This window comes from Rana temporaria, chromosome 3 (genome assembly GCF_905171775.1).
Source record: "Rana temporaria chromosome 3, aRanTem1.1, whole genome shotgun sequence".
Lineage (NCBI taxonomy): Eukaryota > Metazoa > Chordata > Amphibia > Anura > Ranidae > Rana > Rana temporaria.
Genome location: NC_053491.1, coordinates 119,301,604 through 119,322,671, shown reverse-complemented (window position 1 = coordinate 119,322,671; position 21,068 = coordinate 119,301,604). Strand labels below are relative to the sequence as shown.

Genomic DNA, 21,068 nt, shown 5'->3' with positions numbered 1-21,068 from the left:
GCAGGACAAGCCAGTAGCTCAATTCAAATCAGTGATCCATCCTCAAGACCCAGTAAGGGTCAAGTATAAGAAAAAGGTAATTTAAAACTGCTTGCGGCTTTAATGTAATGTCTGGTCCCTGCAATATGGATGAAAATTATTGAGAAAAATAGCATGGGTTCCCCCCCCCTCCCCCCAGGTCATTACAAGCCCCTTTGGCCCTATATACTTTGAACAGCAGTATACAGGCGGTGCAAACAAGACAGGGACTGTAGGTTTGTTGTTAAGTAGAATCTGTTTTTAATTGTGAACTGGTACTTTTTTAAAGTGTAGCTCCAGCCATAAAAACTATTTTAAGCTTTTCTGAAAACATAGAGAAGGGTTATCATCCCTGTAACATTTGTTTTGCTGTCTGTGTGCATCTGTTCAGAAGATTACAATTCACTTTCTGTCCCAATGACAAATGATTTTTTGAAAATTCTTTTTTTTTTACTGAAACAAGGATTGGTGATAAAGCATCAGTGGACAGGAGACACCTCTTACAGAAGAGAATTTCCCTTACTAGGGGTAGATTTCCTCTCACTTCCTGTTGTCTCCTTCCGTTTGCAAGTAGAGTCGTTTGTAAGTTGGATGTTTGAAAGTAGGGGCCTGCCGTATATACTCTGCATAAATTTGGGCCCTAGGTGTTGGTGTCCCCACAACACTGTAAGCCCTCACAGTTAGTCTTGGTGGGCGGCGGGCGCTGGAAAGCCCTGCTGTGTGAATTATTATATCAAGAACTCTAATTACATGCCATTGTTGAACAGAGGTAGAAAAAATGGGCCGCTGGTGCTGGTGCTGGTGCCACAACACTGTAAGTCCTCACAGTTACTCTTGGTGGGTGCAGAAATGGGCCCTGCTGTGAAATATTAGATCAAGAATTGTAATTACATGCCCCTGTTGAAAAGGGGCAGAAAAATTGGGCCTTTGTTGGTGATAGAGAGAAAGGAGTTTTTGGGACTTTGAATGAGATGCGTTTTTTAAGCAAACAAGTATTTTAAGTATAAATAAAGGCCCAAATTCTCAAAGGAGATACGACGGCGTATCTCCAGATACGACGGCGTATCTCCAGATACGCCGTCGTATCTCTGAGTCTGAGCCGTCGTATCTTGGCGCCTGATTCAAAGAATCAGATACACCAGAATTTGTATAAGATACGACCAGCGTAAGTCTCCTACGCCGTCATATCTTAACTGCATATTTACGCTGGCCGCTAGGGGCGTGTACGGTGATTTACGCCTAGAAATATGTAAATCAGCTAGATACGCCAATTCACGAATGTACACCCGGCCGACGCAGTATAGATACACCCTTTACGTTAGGCTTTTCCCGGCGTAAAGTTACCCCTGCTATATGAGGCGTAGATGAGGTGTAGCAATGTTAAGTATGAACGTCGGAACAGCGTCCAATTTTTCACGTTTTGCGTCGTTTGCGTAAGTCGTTCGCGAATAGGGCTGTGCGTCATTTACGTTCACGTCGAAAGCATTGGCTTCTTCCGGGTTAATTTGGAGCATGCGCACTGGGATACTTTCACGGACAGCGCATGCGCCGTTCGTAAAAAGCATAATTTACGTGGGGTCACATTAAATTTACATAACACACGCCCTTATCTTCTACATTTGAGTTAGGCGGGCATACGCCGGCCTATTTACGCTACGCTGCTGCAACTTTGGTTTGAGAATACAGCACTTGCCTGACAAAGTTGCGGAGGCATAACGTAAATAGGATATGTTACGCCCGCACAAAGATGCGCGCTTCTACTTGAATCCGGGCCAACGTTTTTTTTTCCCAGTGCTCTTTACTGCTATACCAATAATAGGTAGGGGCCGTGACACACCCCCAGTCACCTGCCCCCTATCTACTCATTATTTATATGCCTCTATTGGGGAGACTTTAAAAGTTTAGTATGCAGTATGCAGAGAGTCGTTGCGAGGCCTGCAGCTTAACATGTATTTGCAAATGCGTGCAACCAATCCTCTGCTTTTAACATATATAGTTAGACAGTTGAATTTGGCTTGCTGTTTGGGTGGTAAGTGTGAGCCTGGGTATTACGTATACAACTTTATTTATACTTAGGCCCTGTACACACGATCAGTCTAAACCGATGGGAACAGACTGAAGTTCAGTTTCATCGGTTAACCGATGAAGCTGACTGATGGTCTGATGTGCCTACACACCATCAGTTAAAAAAACGATCGAGTCCAACTCAGTGACGTAAAACACAACGACGTGCTGAAAAAAACGAAGTTCAATGCTTCCAAGCATTTGTCGACTTGATTATGAGCATGCGCATGTTTTGAACCGATGCTTTTGCATACTAACCGTCGGTTTTGACCTATCGGTTACCAGTCCATCAGTTCAATTTTAAAGCAAGTTCTAAATTTCTGGACCGAAGGACAACTGACTGAAATGGCCCACACACGGATGGTTTGGACCCATGAAACGGAACTTCAGTCCGTTCTCATCAGTTTAGACTGATCGTGTGTACAGGGCCTAACTGTTTGCTTAAAAACGCATTTCATTCAAAGTCCCAAAAACTCCTTTCTCTCTTTTAACCAACATGGATGGAGGTGTATGCTTTTCATATGCCTCATTTAAAGTCCCAATCCTAGTTTTCTTTGTTGGTGATGGTGGTGCTGGTGCCACAACTCTGTAAGCCCTGACAGTTACTCTTGGTAGGCACAGAAATGGGACTGCTGTGAAATTTTAGATCAAGAATTGTAATTACATGCCCCTGTTGAACAGGGGCAGACAAATTGGGCCTTTGTTGGTGGTGGTGCTGGTGCCACAACACTGCAACCCCTCACAGATACTCTAGTTAGAGCGCAGGAATGAACCCGCTGGAAAGTATTGCATCACAAATTGTAATTACACGCCCCTGTTAAACAGGGGCAGAAAAATTGGGCCTTAGGCACTGGTGCTGGTGCCACAACACTGCAACCCCTCACAGATACTCTAGTTGGAGCGCAGAAATGAGCCAGCTGCAAAGTATTGCATCAAAAATTGTAATTACTCGACCCTGTTAAACAGGGGCAGAAAAATTGGGCCTTAGCCACTGGTGGCCGTGCCCAGAACCAAAAATGTTCTTACAAGCTATCAGCATGATCATTGAGGAGGAAAAGGATAGTCACTCAGCATAACAGGATAGTCACTTAGCATGAGCATAGGCAGTCTTGAAGGGATCTGACATTTCAAAAAAAATTATTCAGTTACATCAGCATCAGGTGCTTGGTAGCTGGTGGTGATCCAAGCCTGATTCATTTTTATGAAGGTCAGACGATCGACCGAGTCGGTGGAGAGGCGCACCCTGTAATCGGTTACAAAGCCTCCAGCAGCACTGAATGTGCGTTCTGAAAGAACGCTGGATGCAGGACAAGCCAGTAGCTCAATTGCGTACTGTGCAAGCTCTGGCCAGTGATCCATCCTCAAGACCCAGTAAGCCAGAGGATTTTCGGTGGGAAAGGTGTCCAAGTCTGATCTTGCTCCTAGGTATTCCCGCACCATGTAAAACAGACGCTGGCGATGGTTGCTGGAACCGGTCATACCTTGGGGCTGCGGACTAAAAAATTGTCTGAACGCATCGGTCAGACAGCCACCTTCTTCACCGCTCCTTCTGTGACTGACCAAAGCCTCAGCAACACGTTGTCCAGGACCAGGATTTTGTAACCTCCCAGTCTCTGGGAATGCATTGCACAGACCTGTCATGGTAGAAGATCCAGCAGTTCGGCCATCAGTGGCAACGTCAGGGGAATCCAGTCCCGATGCGTGCGCATTGGCGCGCGCCTGTGTGCGCGGCGGGAGCGCGCGCGCTGACGGCATTTTGGCGCCAAGAAACACTATTTAAATTGTCCGGCCCCTCATCATCTTGCTGACTAGTCTACAGCGTTTCCTGAAGAACCTGCACCTGCTATCTGTTCGATCCCTGTTCATCTGACCCGGCTTCCTGTGACCTACCTTTGCCTGCAGCCTGCCCTTGACCCCGGCTTGATCTGACCACCAACTTTGCTTAACCCCTGGCTCTGTTGTCTGCCCGCCCGATACACCGACTCGGCTTGGACTTGATTAACCCTTTCGGATCTGTTCCGGTTTCCTGATCTGCTGCCTAATCCGGTGTGTGCCAATCACTTGGCTCTTATCCAGGAAGCGCTACATTACTGTTCCTGTGTGCTGTGGTATCCTGCCAGGAGCCTGCCAACACCTGTCTACCACCACTTCCGGTCCGCTAACCAGCTTACCACCAGGCGCTTGTGCCCCTCTAGACTCTTGACCCTCTGTCTGCTCTACCAGGGGCTCCTGAGTCGGAGGCTTACAAGAGGCCGCTCCCTGCATGTTGGGCTCCACAACCAGGTACGTGACAAGACCTTTCTGCAAGGCCTCCCGAAGATGTTTCATCTTCTGCTCCCTATGCGCCGGCAAGATTTATGAATTCTTGTAACGTGGATCATACGATGTTCGAGTCGAACATGGGTTCGACTCGAACACGAAGCTCATCCCTAATAAGGAAGCGCATTGAAGTCCTTGCTAACCGCAGTTGTGGTTCACTCCGTTCACCTGTGCTGTTACAAGTACTCAAGTAAAACTAATTTAGAAAGGGTTACAGAAGTGTTTTTTCTGATAGATAAAAAAAGTAACCACAGGCATCTTGCGGTATTACTCTTAGGTGGCACTTTTTAAAAAGCCTGTTGAGGTTTACAGAAATGTACAGTATTTATGCTTCTTAATGCATTTTGCTTCAGAATGCATAATGGTAAATGATATACTAGCACATCTTACACATCAGGACACATCAACGGGCACATTTAAATTTCCTTTGCTTTTTTAAATTAAAAAGTATAGATAGGGCCCATGTGCTAGCTCTTAGGTGCAGTAACCCATAACTACTAAATAGCATCAATTATACTTTGATCTGACTTCAATTCAAATGAGTGGCAGCATATGTACCATTTTTACTTAATAAGGCCATTATTTTCATTAAACACTACACAGACATATGATATATATATTAAAAAAAAAACAGTCATAGAAAATACCTTTTCTCCTTTCTGACCCATGTCTCCTGGTAATCCAGGGTCTCCCTTTTCTCCCTAGTTTAAAAAAAAAATATATATTAGTAGTGCATAGTTGACATTGTGTGTCCATGTGTGTATGGCCTAGTTTACATTTGCGCCAGCCCTTGACGCCGTTCTGAAAAGCGTTCCACAGTTGAAAGCTTTTCAGGGGGCAGTTAGCAGAGAGCTGGGAGATGATTTGTTGCCTCCTCAGCACCTGGCCTAAACCTTTAACAACCATCACCACCATGATGCAACCTTGCACATTACATGCAGTTGTGATGCCTCATTCATTTTAATAAATCACGTTTGGGAGTAGTAATGCCCACCTACAGAGATATTTTCTGTACCTACAGGTAAGCCTTATTATAGCTTACCTGTAGGTATAAATATAAAATAGTAGACTTTACTACTCCTTTAAAAATTTTGCCCAGACACATTTTTTTAATATTTTTTTATTAACCGATATACGTCGGCAGAATGGCATGGCTGGGCACATCCACGTACATGTACGTGGCTCTTTAAGCCCAGCAGTGGGTTTGCGCGGGCGCGTGCGCGCGACCTGGTCCGAAGCTCTGTGACCATGGCCGCGGGACTCGTGGACCCGATCGCCGCTGGAGTCCCACGATCGGTCCCTGGAGCTGAAGAACGGGGGGAGCTGTGTGTAAACACAGCTTCCCCGTTCTTCACTGTGGCGCTGTCAATGATCGTGTGTTCCCTTTTATAGGGAACCACAATCGATGATGTCACACAGCCACCCCACCTACAGTTAGAAACACAAATGAGGTCATACATAACCCCATCAGCGCCCCCTTGTGGTTAACTCCCAAACGGCAACTGCCATTTTCACAGTAAACAATGCATTTTAAATGAAAATGACAATGGTCCCAAAAATGTGTCAAAATTGTCCGAAGTGTCTGCCATAATGTCGCAGTCATGAAAAAAAATCGCTGATTGCCGCCATTACTAGTAAAAAAATAATAATTAATAAAAATGCAATAAAACTATCCCCTTTTTTGGTAAACCAATCGATAAATGCTTATTGAGTTTTTTTTTACCAAAAATAGGTAGAAGAATACGTATCGGCCTAAACTGAGGAAAAAAAATAATGTTTTATATATTTTTGGGGGATATTTATTATAGAAAAAAGTAAAAAATATAGCATTTTTTTTTAAATTGTCGCTCTATTTTTGTTTATAGCGCAAAAAATAAAAACCGCAGAGGTGATCAAATTCCACCAAAAGAAATCTCTATTTGAGGGAAAAAAAGGACGCCAATTTTATTTGGGAGCCACGACCGCGCAATTGTCAGTTAAAGCGACGCAGTGCCGAATCGCAAAAACTGGCCGGGTCCTTTAGCTGCCTAAAGGTCCGGGTCTTAAGTGGTTAAAGTTCTACTTTAATAAAAAAGAAAATGTAAACATTTCATGGAACTTTGTGATGCATTTCAGAGAGCACAAATTTTAAGCTATGATTGATTTTTTTTGATGAGGAGTGTATATTTTTGCATGCTTGCTCTTTCATATTCAGAGAGGAAAAGGAAAGTGTTATTATTGTGCAGCACAAAGGAGGAGATAAAGCCATTTGTATGTGATGAGATGATTCTTCATATGAGATTAAGATGACTCATCTTGATGGCACAACACTCCAGCCAAATTACATACGATGTTCCCTGAAGCATCACCACTTTATTTGAGGCTTTGAAGAATGATATCAGCACATGTCTATATTTGGTAGAACTGCCCAGTCAACCAAACTTTGAGAAAGGTAGAGGCTTCTCCCACCCAAATCGATTTGAAGCCTCCGGACTCCAGACCCTGTTCTGGGAATTACAAAACAAAGATAAAACCAAAAACTGTTTTTCTCAACTTAGAACACTATTCTGGAGCCCCTCACATATGCAAGACCCCTGTGTAGCAGGGTGAAAGATCAGTCCAAGTGGCAGGCAAAAACATGGTCAACATGCCAAGGTCAGTGCAGCTAAAAAGGCAGAAATAGATGATAGGCAAAGGCATAGTCAATACAGTCCAGGGTCAGTTCAAGTGAAAGGCAGAAACATGGACCTCTTTATTCAGGGGGGCAATCTGGGCACAGTAGTACATACAATAATGTGGCAACTTACTATTCCCACAATCTCCTCCTCACACTGGATCGGTTAGTGAGGAGGAGAACCCGGTAACAAGCAGTTACCAGTGGTTTGTTTACTTTTGTGACTGGCTGTGATTGGACACAGCCGGTCACGTGGTAAAGAGACAATTTCATTGGCTCTTTACCCCAATTGGGGCTGGGCTTTGTCCAAAGGACAAGCTGCAACCTCGATCGCCATGATGCGCGCCCCTGGGGGCACACACGAGCGGCGTGCACGCAGATCTCCAAAGTGACCGGCTGTGATTGGACAGTTGGTCACATGGTAAATAGCCAATTTCATTGGCTCTTTACCCTGATCAGGGATGGGCTGTGTCCTGAGGGACACGCCTGATCCCCGATCACCACACTGCAGGCCCCCGGGGGCCCACAGTAGCGGTGAGAGGCGGAGGACATCCTATGACGTCCGCCCAGTGAGGGAGTGTGTTCCTGCAGGCATCATTTGACTATGGCCCGGTATGCAACTGGTTAAAGAGTAACTCAAAGAAAGCTTTGGTGCAGATTCCTTCTTGTTTCTGCTCTCATTCTCCTGTGTGTTCTGGATACTGATTCTGAATGGGATGGACTTTTTCATTATTGATCAACTGATACACTTGCAGTGGTCTAATGAGGAGAATGGCAGGGTCTGAATCCCTTCACAAGTGGTTAACCCTTTAGGAGCACCTCACCAAAACTGCATTTTTTGTTTCAGAGAATGCCTAAAACCTGACTTGTATCAGAGTTTGGGGAAAATCAGAGAGCCAATCACACAAACAGGAAATGACATTCTGGGGCATTCTGTACACCAACTGTGTTCTCAATGCTCTAGGTTGTCATATTGCATTACATTTTAAAGAAAATTATAGTGCTTCAGAATGAAAAGTATTTTTTAATAACATTAAATTAACATTTTAATAACATTTAATTACAATATGGCTTGTATCGCAATTGTAAATGTTATATTTTTATTTTTTATTTGCAGATTGTTTTCCTATGAAAGTGAATTTACCCTTTAAACAACCGATTAGTGAAAACATAAACTAGCAGATAACTCAATACAGGGGGTTATATTTTAATAACTCTATATTAAAAATGCACTGCATTCAGGCTGCATATATGTGAAAAGCCACCGCTTGTCATGTGATCCCATGCGTTCTGGAATCAGTGTGAACCAGGGCTTGAGAGCTAAGGTTGTAAAAAGCTGTCATAGCATAGTATGTCATGCTTTAATGCTCCAATGTTTTTTTTTTTACCAACCTACCTCTAAATACTGTAAATTTGAACGTTGAGCCTGGGTGGGGGAGCCTGGAGCAATGAACTAAAGTGAACAGTAAATCTCAGACAGAAGTGACAACAGCAGAGAGGTGAGAGCTGGGAGGAGGTTCAGGCTATGCCAGAACAGCTTTCCTCCATACAGCAGATGACACAGGATTGGACTGTACACGGTTTTATTACCCATCCCCTGTCTTCTCCAAGGACTTCTCATCTCTCGACAGCAGGAAATATAGGTAGACAGCGAGTAATTAAACTGTGTACAGTATGATCTAAGAGAGCCTTTGTTATCTGCTGCATGGAAAAGCATTGTTCAGACAGGAGGAGGAGGAGAGCACATCACAGACCACACCTCCTCCCGCTGTCACTACTCCTGTAGAGTATCTGCGTGTAAGTTTGTGCTGGGAACACAAAGGGGGGGTAACAATCAATTGTGCTTGGAAGAGGAGGTATGGAGGGCTGTTTGTGTTGGAATGGGTAATTTTGGGGGAGGGAGGATTGGTGCTAGGAGGAGGAATAGGGGGTATGTGTTAGGATGTGCGATTGGGGGAAATTTGTGCTAGGAGGGGGGATTTGTGTGAGGAAGGGATGAGGGTGTTTGGTCTAAGAGGGGGGATGGGGGGTATTTGTGCTAGATGGGGATATTTGGGGAGGAGAGGATTTGTGCTAGAAGGGGGGAATGGGGGAGACGATTTGTGCTAGAAGGGGGTATAGGGGAGTTTGATGAGCGGTAAGGCACATTAAAACCGCTCCACAAACGCCTATTCCATTATAGGGAATAAACTAATCTTAATGCCCTGCAACCGCAACTGCCTGCCGGAGCATTAGGGAAGTGTTGCCATCGACTTGAATAGGAGGCGTTGAAAGACTTCAAACGTCTCCAGACTCGCCATGAGGCTTCAATTTTGAAGCAACTCAGTGCTAACGCTTCATGTTTTGATAGTGTGAACAGCACTGTGTGCTGTCCATTGTATCATTTGCATGGATTTGGATTGTTGTTGCTATCACAACTTGTAGTACATTATGGCTGTGTATTGCAGCAGTAAGAAGTTGTATAATCATGTCTTGTTTCCATGATTGTTTTTACAGTACATTGATCAAATTTATATTTTTGTATATTAAATAGTGTTGAGCAGAATATGCCATATTCGATTTCGCGATATATCTCGAATATATATTCGAATATTCGAGATATATTCGCTAAATTCGAATATTCGTGATATTTTATCGAAATTAAATGATTGCGATTTTTCGCTATTGCGAATGCGAAAATAATTGCGATTTTTTGATAACTGCGGTAGGAGCACTCTGATTGGCTCAGAATATTCGTGATATTTTATCGAAATATCGCAACATGCGAATGCGATATTTATTGCGCAATTTCGAGAAATGCTGGAGGAGCGCTCTGATTGGCTCAGAATATTCGTGATATTTTATCGAAATATCGCAACATGCGAATGCGATATTTATTGCGCAATTTCGACAAATGCTGTAGGAGCACTCTGATTGGCTCAGAATATTCGTGATATTTTACAATACAAAATAATTGCGAATATTCGGCAAATGCGGAAGGAGCACTCTGATTGGCTCAGAATATTCTTGATATTTTACAATACAAAATAATTGCGAATATTCGGCAAATGCGGAAGGAGCACTCTGATTGGCTCAGAATATTCTTGATATTTTACAATACAAAATAATTGCGAATATTCGGCAAATGCGGAAGGAGCACTCTGATTGGCTCAGAATATTCTTGATATTTTACAATACAAAATAATTGCGAATATTCGGCAAATGCTGGAGGAGCGCTCTGATTGGCTCAGAATATTCGTGATATTTTATCGAAATATCGCAACATGCGAATGCGATATTTATTGCGCAATTTCGACAAATGCTGTAGGAGCACTCTGATTGGCTCAGAATATTCGTGATATTTTACAATACAAAATAATTGCGAATATTCGGCAAATGCGGAAGGAGCACTCTGATTGGCTCAGAATATTCTTGATATTTTACAATACAAAATAATTGCGAATATTCGGCAAATGCGGAAGGAGCACTCTGATTGGCTCAGAATATTCTTGATATTTTACAATACAAAATAATTGCGAATATTCGGCAAATGCGGAAGGAGCACTCTGATTGGCTCAGAATATTCTTGACTATTCTTACAATAGAAAATAAAAAGTGTTTTGCGTTGGTGGTGATTCTTTACTCTATCCATCTGTCACAGCCGTTTGTCAATCAAACACCTTGAAGATTGAACACGTTCATGCTGCATGCTTTGGACTTTTTTTCACTTCACATATCAAAGACATTTTTATGAAAGATTATTTTTCTATTATTGGGACTATATTTCTTTATATATTTGTTTCACTGTGTATTTCACAAGTTATTTGCGCTTGCTTATTTTATAATTTGCCCACATGTCTTGTCACTAGACATATTTTTTATTCTTGTAGAGCGACTCCATTTTCTGTCTTGTATTAATTTATGTTGTATAACATTTTTGAGTTGCTGCTGTATTCTCCCCTTTTTTAAGGTATGCGCAATTTTTTCCTTCTTACAAAAAATAATAATATCAAACATACAAATATTCATAACATACACATACACAAACCCCCCCCCCCCCTTTTGCATCAGAGACAATCAGAGTTCTCCTACCACAGTTATCGAAAATTCGCAATCATTTTCGCATTCGCAATAGCGAAAAATCGCAATTTTTTTTTTTCAATTTGGCAACATAAAAGGATCGCCTCAGCTTAGCTACTCGGCCCAGGGTCTCTAATCATACCAGCAATGCTTTTAGACGTCGATAGGATGTGATCTGTTTTAAAAATCAAATTGAAAAAATTCGAATATTCGGAATTGCGAATATTCACCGCGAAATTCGAAATATAGCGCGATTTCTCGAATATGCTATATTCGAGTCGAATATTCGCAATGCGAATATTCGTGAGCAACACTAATATTAAATACAATTCATATTTTTTATATACCTTTGTACTATCTATCCATTATCCTGATCTGGTCTCCTGCCCATACTATGCCTTGGGGCATTTTCTCCTTTCCAAACAATTTTTTGGGATGTGGTAGGAACCACCAGGATTAGCCATCAATTAGTTTATTTTTCATTATTTTTCAAATTGTATCTTTTGCAGAGGCATTTGAGGGGTGTTTTTAACGCCTCTCAAATGCCTGCGTTTAATGCCAATGTAAACTTAGCCTTAGAAGGGGGATTTGGACTGGGAGGATTTGTTTGTGGTTTGCAACAGATCTCCTCCCCCCTACACACCACATAGCTGAGATTGGGTTCCCTTATAGACACAGTGGGTAGCTGGCTGCTATGTTGCTGTTCTGACCTGTGAATTTCTCAGATCAGAATGGCAGCTGCAGTAGCCAGTTGAAGATTGAGCCTGTGTCTACAAGGAATTGTAGACTGTGTACAGTATGATCTAAGAGAGCCTTTGTTATCTGCTGCATGGAAAAGCATTGTTCAGACAGGAGGAGAAGGAGAGCACATCACAGACCACACCTCCTCCCGCTGTCACTACTCCTGTAGAGTATCTGCGTGTAAGTTTGTGCTGGGAACACAAAGGGGGGGTAACAATCAATTGTGCTTGGAAGAGGAGGTATGGAGGGCTGTTTGTGTTGGAATGGGTAATTTTGGGGGAGGGAGGATTGGTGCTAGGAGGAGGAATAGGGGGTATGTGTTAGGATGTGCGATTGGGGGAAATTTGTGCTAGGAGGGGGGATTTGTGTGAGGAAGGGATGAGGGTGTTTGGTCTAAGAGGGGGGATGGGGGGTATTTGTGCTAGATGGGGATATTTGGGGAGGAGAGGATTTGTGCTAGAAGGGGGGAATGGGGGAGACGATTTGTGCTAGAAGGGGGTATAGGGGAGTTTGATGAGCGGTAAGGCACATTAAAACCGCTCCACAAACGCCTATTCCATTATAGGGAATAAACTAATCTTAATGCCCTGCAACCGCAACTGCCTGCCGGAGCATTAGGGAAGTGTTGCCATCGACTTGAATAGGAGGCGTTGAAAGACTTCAAACGTCTCCAGACTCGCCATGAGGCTTCAATTTTGAAGCAACTCAGTGCTAACGCTTCATGTTTTGATAGTGTGAACAGCACTGTGTGCTGTCCATTGTATCATTTGCATGGATTTGGATTGTTGTTGCTATCACAACTTGTAGTACATTATGGCTGTGTATTGCAGCAGTAAGAAGTTGTATAATCATGTCTTGTTTCCATGATTGTTTTTACAGTACATTGATCAAATTTATATTTTTGTATATTAAATAGTGTTGAGCAGAATATGCCATATTCGATTTCGCGATATATCTCGAATATATATTCGAATATTCGAGATATATTCGCTAAATTCGAATATTCGTGATATTTTATCGAAATTAAATGATTGCGATTTTTCGCTATTGCGAATGCGAAAATAATTGCGATTTTTTGATAACTGCGGTAGGAGCACTCTGATTGGCTCAGAATATTCGTGATATTTTATCGAAATATCGCAACATGCGAATGCGATATTTATTGCGCAATTTCGAGAAATGCTGGAGGAGCGCTCTGATTGGCTCAGAATATTCGTGATATTTTATCGAAATATCGCAACATGCGAATGCGATATTTATTGCGCAATTTCGACAAATGCTGTAGGAGCACTCTGATTGGCTCAGAATATTCGTGATATTTTACAATACAAAATAATTGCGAATATTTGGCAAATGCGGAAGGAGCACTCTGATTGGCTCAGAATATTCTTGATATTTTACAATACAAAATAATTGCGAATATTCGGCAAATGCGGAAGGAGCACTCTGATTGGCTCAGAATATTCTTGATATTTTACAATACAAAATAATTGCGAATATTCGGCAAATGCGGAAGGAGCACTCTGATTGGCTCAGAATATTCTTGATATTTTACAATACAAAATAATTGCGAATATTCGGCAAATGCGGAAGGAGCACTCTGATTGGCTCAGAATATTCTTGACTATTCTTACAATAGAAAATAAAAAGTGTTTTGCGTTGGTGGTGATTCTTTACTCTATCCATCTGTCACAGCCGTTTGTCAATCAAACACCTTGAAGATTGAACACGTTCATGCTGCATGCTTTGGACTTTTTTTCACTTCACATATCAAAGACATTTTTATGAAAGATTATTTTTCTATTATTGGGACTATATTTCTTTATATATTTGTTTCACTGTGTATTTCACAAGTTATTTGCGCTTGCTTATTTTATAATTTGCCCACATGTCTTGTCACTAGACATATTTTTTATTCTTGTAGAGCGACTCCATTTTCTGTCTTGTATTAATTTATGTTGTATAACATTTTTGAGTTGCTGCTGTATTCTCCCCTTTTTTAAGGTATGCGCAATTTTTTCCTTCTTACAAAAAATAATAATATCAAACATACAAATATTCATAACATACACATACACAAAGCCCCCCCCCCTTTTGCATCAGAGACAATCAGAGTTCTCCTACCACAGTTATCGAAAATTCGCAATCATTTTCGCATTCGCAATAGCGAAAAATCGCAATTTTTTTTTTTTCAATTTGGCAACATAAAAGGATCGCCTCAGCTTAGCTACTCGGCCCAGGGTCTCTAATCATACCAGCAATGCTTTTAGACGTCGATAGGATGTGATCTGTTTTAAAAATCAAATTGAAAAAATGCGAATATTCGGAATTGCGAATATTCACCGCGAAATTCGAAATATAGCGCGATTTCTCGAATATGCTATATTCGAGTCGAATATTCGCAATGCGAATATTCGTGAGCAACACTAATATTAAATACAATTCATATTTTTTATATACCTTTGTACTATCTATCCATTATCCTGATCTGGTCTCCTGCCCATACTATGCCTTGGGGCATTTTCTCCTTTCCAAACAATTTTTTGGGATGTGGTAGGAACCACCAGGATTAGCCATCAATTAGTTTATTTTTCATTATTTTTCAAATTGTATCTTTTGCAGAGGCATTTGAGGGGTGTTTTTAACGCCTCTCAAATGCCTGCGTTTAATGCCAATGTAAACTTAGCCTTAGAAGGGGGATTTGGACTGGGAGGATTTGTTTGTGGTTTGCAACAGATCTCCTCCCCCCTACACACCACATAGCTGAGATTGGATTCCCTTATAGACACAGTGGGTAGCTGGCTGCTATGTTGCTGTTCTGACCTGTGAATTTCTCAGATCAGAATGGCAGCTGCAGTAGCCAGTTGAAGATTGAGCCTGTGTCTACAAGGAACGCCAATCTCAGACATTTGCTGTTTGGGGAGGAGGAGATGTGCTAAGTGCCCTGCCAGCAGTGACCCTGTCCTTTTCCCTGCCGACGATTGTCTTCTGCACTGCTGACCCCTGTACTTTGCCCTGCAGACCCCTGTAAACTGCCCTTGTGACCCCTGTCCTCTGTCCTACTGACTCTCTTTCCTCTATCCTGCTGATCCCTGTCCTCTGCCCTTGTAACCCCTATGCTCTGCTGTACTGACTCCTGTCCTCTGCATTGCTGACCCCTGTCCTCCACCCTGCTGACCCCTGTTACCTGCCCTTGTGATCCCCTTTCCTCTACCCTTGTGACCCCTTTTCTCTGCTCTGCTGGTCCCTATACACTGCCCTGCTGACCCCCTGTCATCTACTTTTCTGATCCCTTGTCCCCTGTCCTGATAACTCCTGTTCTCTTCCCTGCTGACACCTGTCACCTGCTCTGCTAACCCCTATTAACCCCTATAATCTGCCCTACTTGCAGACTGCCCTACTGACTCTTGTACACAGTGCCGATCCTGACCTCCCTGGGGGGCCCTAAGCAAAATGACATGGCACATTAAAAATGAGAAGCTGGGGGCCCTGACGACAGTGACATGTCACATTAAAGAAAGTTGAGAAGTGGGGGGAGGGGGTGTTCTGCTGTCGGAAATGACTCAGCCAGCGAGTTTAGATGCGGGGTGAGGGGGCGAAAATGACTTCTCACCAGGCGGGGCCTCTAGTAATTTGGGGGGCCCTTCGCATCTTTGCGGGGCCCTAAGCGGCTTGCATAGTGAGCCTATAAGGGAGGATCGTCCCTGCTTGTACACTCCCCTGATGACCTCCCATTCTCTCCCCTGCTGACCCCTATCCTCTGCCTTACTGACCCCCTGTATATTGCCCTACTGACTCTTGTACACTCACCTACTGACATTCCCATCCTCTGCTCTTCCCTCTCCTCTGCCCTGCTAACCCACTGTAGACTGTCCTACAAATGAATAGGTCCTGTACACTGCCCTAATTGCTGACCCTATCCTCTGCCCTGCTGACCCATTGTGCAGTGTCCTACTGACTCTGATACACTGCCCTGCTGACCTTACATTCTCTGACCACCTGCCATTTTTTACTGCACCATACATCAGACAGGCTAGATCTGGCCCTGACAGAGAGTGGCAGTGGTTACACTCCAAAGACAGGATGTGACATCCAATCACAGACAAAACGTGTTGAGGCTGTGTTCCCTGATAGATATGTTACTTAATAAAGTTGGCTGCTTTGCAAAATAAATATTTCTCCATGATACTGTTTTTTGGAGTTGCAGTGCATAATATTAGAAAGATCCGAACCCTGACATATCTCAGTGGTGCAGTTGATGTAGAGATCCACTGTGAGCTTGTCCCAAAAAGGGCAGACGCCTATCTAGCAATAGAGGGTCTAACCTTTGTGGTGAGTGTAAATCCATGTGGTGTCACTTTGAGCACTTTTGAAGTGGAAACGTGTCCATAGAAGCACAAACACTTGATCACCATTTCTGTACAACAAGCAACATATATTTAGTGGGACTTTGGTTATTGGACATGACCTGTTTTTTCATTTTCTTCAGCTATATGTTGGCATATATAAAATATACAGCGATTGATTGAATTGTTGACACTTCTATAGTTTAGCAGTGCAGTCTATTTATAAACGCACCCCGTTGCCAAGCTAATCACGCACAATACATAAACTTGCAGTATGGAAAAACATGCAAGCAGTCTGGAAAGAACTATGAGAGTTGCCATTTCTGATTTGCTTGCTCAAGCTGCTGAGTCACTTAATTGGAGCAAACTTGTGTAGATCAAGGGCTGGATTCACATAGATCGGAGCATTTTTACGGCGGCGTAGCGTATCGTATTTACGCTACGCCGCCTTAAGTCAGAGAGGCAAGTGTTGTATTCACAAAGCACTTGCCTCCTAACTTATGGCGGTGTAGCGTAAATGGGGCCGGCGTAAGCGTGCCTAATTCAAATGAGGATGAGGGGGGTGTGTTTTATGTAAATGATTGGTGACCCGACGCATGCGCCATCCGTGTACATATCCCAGTGTGCATTGCTCCAAAGTACGCCGCAAGGACGTATTGGTTTCGACGTGAACGTAAATTACGTCCAGCCCCATTCACGGAAGACTTATGCAAACGACGTAAAATTTTCAAATTTCGACGCGGGAACGACGGCCATACTTAACATTGGCTACGCCACCTAGGGGGCAGCTTTATCTTTACGCGGCATACCTCTTACGGAAACGGCGTATCTTTACTGCGACGGGCAAGCATACGTTCGTGAATCGGCGTATCTAGCTCATTTACATATTATACGCCAACATTAACGGAAGCGCCACCTAGCGGCCAGAGGAAAAATTGCACCCTAAGATACGACGGCGCATCTTAGCTAGGTTTAAGTGTATCTCAGTTTGAGCATACACTTAAACTTACGACGGGCTTAGATTACGAGTTATGCCGGCGTATCTACTGATACGCCGGCGTAACTCTTTGTGAATCCAGCCCCAAGTTTCCTGATTCAAGTCAGCGACGCACCAAGCAGCAAAGCAAGGATAGGGGTGACAGCCTGACAGCATGCAGCTTAAAAAAGCAAATCAGAATGGGCAGCTCCAAATATGTCTATTCTGACAAATTTCCTTGACATTGAGGCACTGAAATTCTTATGTATTTTCAGTGCTACTGTTGACAAATATTCCATTGTACAGTATAGAAACAATTTTTACAGGAGGCCAGGTTTTCCTTCATATGTTTATATATATATATATATATATATATATATATATATATATATATATATATATATATATATATATATATATATATATATATATATATATATATATATATATTCATAAATAGTGTATTATTCTAACAGAAACAAAACCATTGAGATCTGGCAAGCTAATCAGACTTCTTTACTTTATTATTTTTGATGTGCATGAGTGTTTACTGTAAACCTCCAAAGACATGCAGTGAGCAAGTACAATAAGCGACAGAACATATCGGATCTAAAGAAGCAACAACTAGAGAGAGACAATTAAGAGAGGATGTGAACCAAAAATCTTAAGTTTAGCATTCCCTAGGTATAGTGGTATGCTTTTTCACAAGCAGCTTATAGCATTTGTGTAAATCAAGATATTCTAGGTGTTTGGTGTGTCAGAACATTTATCAGTGATACAATTACTTAATACTACTGTTATTTACTTTGTAAATATCTACAGTATACTCTTACCGGATCTCCCTTTTGTCCTTGTAACCCTCTGTCACCCTTAGATCCTTTATGTCCATTGAGCCCATCAAGACCTGCTGTACCCTGAAGATGAAATCATATACTATTTATATTATTATTATTATTATTATTATTATTATTATTACCTATTTTAAGCAAATTCAGTTTAGTAGTGGAAATAATGTCTACAGCGGTATAAACAGTAGAATCAGTTCAGTTTACTAAGGCCAGATCATACAAATCATGTTATCTAATACCTGTATTTTGATAGGTTCATACACCTGTTAACTAAAAGCAGGGATACAAACAAATGTAACAGTTAACCTTGGAACACCTCTTGTAAGATGAAATCTGAAATACAAGGATTTTTCCAAAAAGTTTAAGCACTTTTATTTAAAGGTTTCACAGCCATCTTTACTACAGCGTGACAATTCTTATACTAAACTGCAAGGTCAGCTGGCTTGCCAGTAAGGATGAGCTCAGGCATGTTTACAGCTCCACATACCCATGCCCCGCCAGGAAGCTGACACTCCTCAGCGCTAATCACAGGCAGTGAGACATTTCCCGATCTGTGCGGCCACGGACTGGGAAATGTCTCACTGTCTGTGATTAGCGGGCGTGGGCACGTGTTGCTGCGAACACGCCTGAGCTCATCCTTACTTGCAAGACAGACTAGTCACATGACACTCTCAGACATGACCAATTACTACTCTTTCTGTCCCTCACCAATTACAAAGAAAATATAAAAGTGTGGAAACTTTTTGAAAACCCCTCGCAGCTTTTCTTCCCTTCTCATTAAAAGGATAAAGCTGGGTATACACTAGTAGAATTTTGAATGAAAGTTCATAAGAAAATTCTTTGGAAAAGTCTCAGAATTTTCTAATGTTGTTTGTAAGCAGTTAAAGTTTTCGTTTGCTTTTAGCATTCGATTTTGAAATGAATGGACTTTTATGAATGAAAACCACATACACTGTTAGAAATTTGTACATTCGAGAAAACTTTTCTATTCTAATAATAAAACTATGATTTGATCCTCCTAATGATAAGAAAAAGGAAAGAACATTCTTACAACATTCTTAGGCTGGTCAGCAATGGATTTTTTTTGATCACCCAGGTGGCTGATCAAAAAAATAAAATAATTAACAGATTCCCTCATCCACTACTGTGCTATTGTATACTAATAGTGGAACTGCGCAAACAAAATTAAACCAACAGTCCCATTCAAGAGGAGTTGATCATTACGCTGCCTGGGACTAGGTACCTCAAACATGCATGCCTAGGAGTAACACCAACAGTTGTCACCCAAGATTCTGGACCCAGAAGAAGATGCAATGAAGATAGTGGAATGGATACTAAACTATCCGTACCAGAGAAGGCCAAGCACAGAGGTAAGTCTGCCATAATTATTGGCAAGAGCACCCCCTGCAGATGGCAGTTTAGTTTCACTTTAAATGATTGACGTGCCATAATTGTATGTTCTTGTTTCATACATGCAGTTCCTCTTCAATATGTTTTTATGATGGGAAGAGGGGATTCTTTGTTCATCCATACCTTATCTGATAAGGCTTTTTTTGTAGTATTTCACTCTGTCACTTTAGCCCGTCTTGTGCTGTTTACAATTTCAGAGGATAGGGAACCTCCATAGTATTGTAACATGTATGACGTTGATACTACTATATTCAGTTATTGTACCCCCTACTTGCTGCAGGCTATCTAATTGGACAACATAATGGAAATAATGTTAATGAAAGTATTTCTCTATTATATACAATTATCTTTCATATTCTAGCTTTCAGGTTTTGGAGACTGGGAGCTGAATGACTGCTCCTTGCAACACAGGTAGTTTTTCATATGTCTTTAACCACAAGACTTGGATTCCTTTGATCCAATCTCTCCACACTTTTATAGTTGTATAAATACACACACAGCATTTCCAGGTTGGCTTGTACAGTATTAGGTGTGTTAGGAACATCTTTTAAAGCAATTAAAAAAGTTTTCTTGAGAAAACTTGACTGCGTGGCTGTGTAGTGTGTTATGGAAGTGAGTTAGCATATTATGACAAAATACCTATTACATGAGTATGGGGGAGATGGCTCGTAATTCCAAGAGATGATGAATAAGAGCCACTTCTTGCTGCCTTAAATGAATTCTCAGAGGACAGCAAATCTGTGATTATTCGAAAAGGGAGGAAAAAGATTTCCATATTGATAATCCATTATCACTTGCAAGTACTTTCTAAGAGAATTGCTGCATTATTTACCAAAATATCCTAGCACTGAAACTGCTCAGATCTGAAAGCATTTAGAAAATCAAAAATTCACCTCCCACTAGCCCTGACGATTGACTATTGCGCTAAAATATATTTAACTCTATGTGATCCAAAGCTCCATTATAGCAGTGTACTGTATAAGAACAAATTGTAGCAAATTAATATTAAACTTAAATTGTAATTTTGCAATTAAATAAATATACAAAAAATTGTGACAAAGAAGCACTTTGTGTAATGTTTACTATTTAATTGTAACATAAATCAGTTTATACTTTATGTGCAACATCATGATGCAGAAATGCAGGAGTGTTGCCTAGAGCAATAGTCAGGTCATATTGTCCCAATTTACTATGATCTAAATGTCCCATTAGAAGTCAAATATATTCATATGATATTCTAATGATTTTAAACTGATTGCAGAAGCATTTTAATGGTCCTGACTACAGGCATATGAAGTCTGAAGTAAGCTCAGTTATCCTGTGGTTCTATAGTTGCCATGAGTGAGAAGGTCAGGTGTGCCCTACCAGTCCAAAATTCTTAAGTCATGTTGTCATTTTTAATTCATAACAGCAAAAAAGAGCATGCCCTTGGCCTAAAGTGTAACTTTGGTGAAACTATGGACATTTAAGTATTTAAATATATATCTTAGATTGTAAGCTCCTTGAGAGCAGGGGCTGATGTGATTGTATAATAAATAAGTGTAAAGTGCTGCATAAATCGATGGTGCTACCTATACCTTTAAAGAATAAATAAATAAAACATAAATATTTTTAAACCAAGCTCTCACTGATTT

General features: G+C 41.6%; 1 protein-coding gene across 7 annotated transcripts in view; it reads right to left on the bottom strand.

Annotated features, from left to right (window-relative positions):
* LOC120931668 (collagen alpha-1(VII) chain-like) overlaps window positions 1–21,068 on the bottom strand; it is a 495,674-nt gene that overhangs the window by 110,409 nt on the left and 364,197 nt on the right. For all 7 annotated transcript variants that reach the window (XM_040343324.1, XM_040343325.1, XM_040343318.1 and 4 more), the window contains 2 exons: window positions 18,010–18,090; window positions 5,049–5,102 (listed from right to left, as the gene is read on the bottom strand). In XM_040343324.1, coding sequence (XP_040199258.1) covers window positions 5,049–5,102; window positions 18,010–18,090 — 135 coding nt within the window. The remainder of the gene's footprint in view (window positions 1–5,048; window positions 5,103–18,009; window positions 18,091–21,068) is intronic.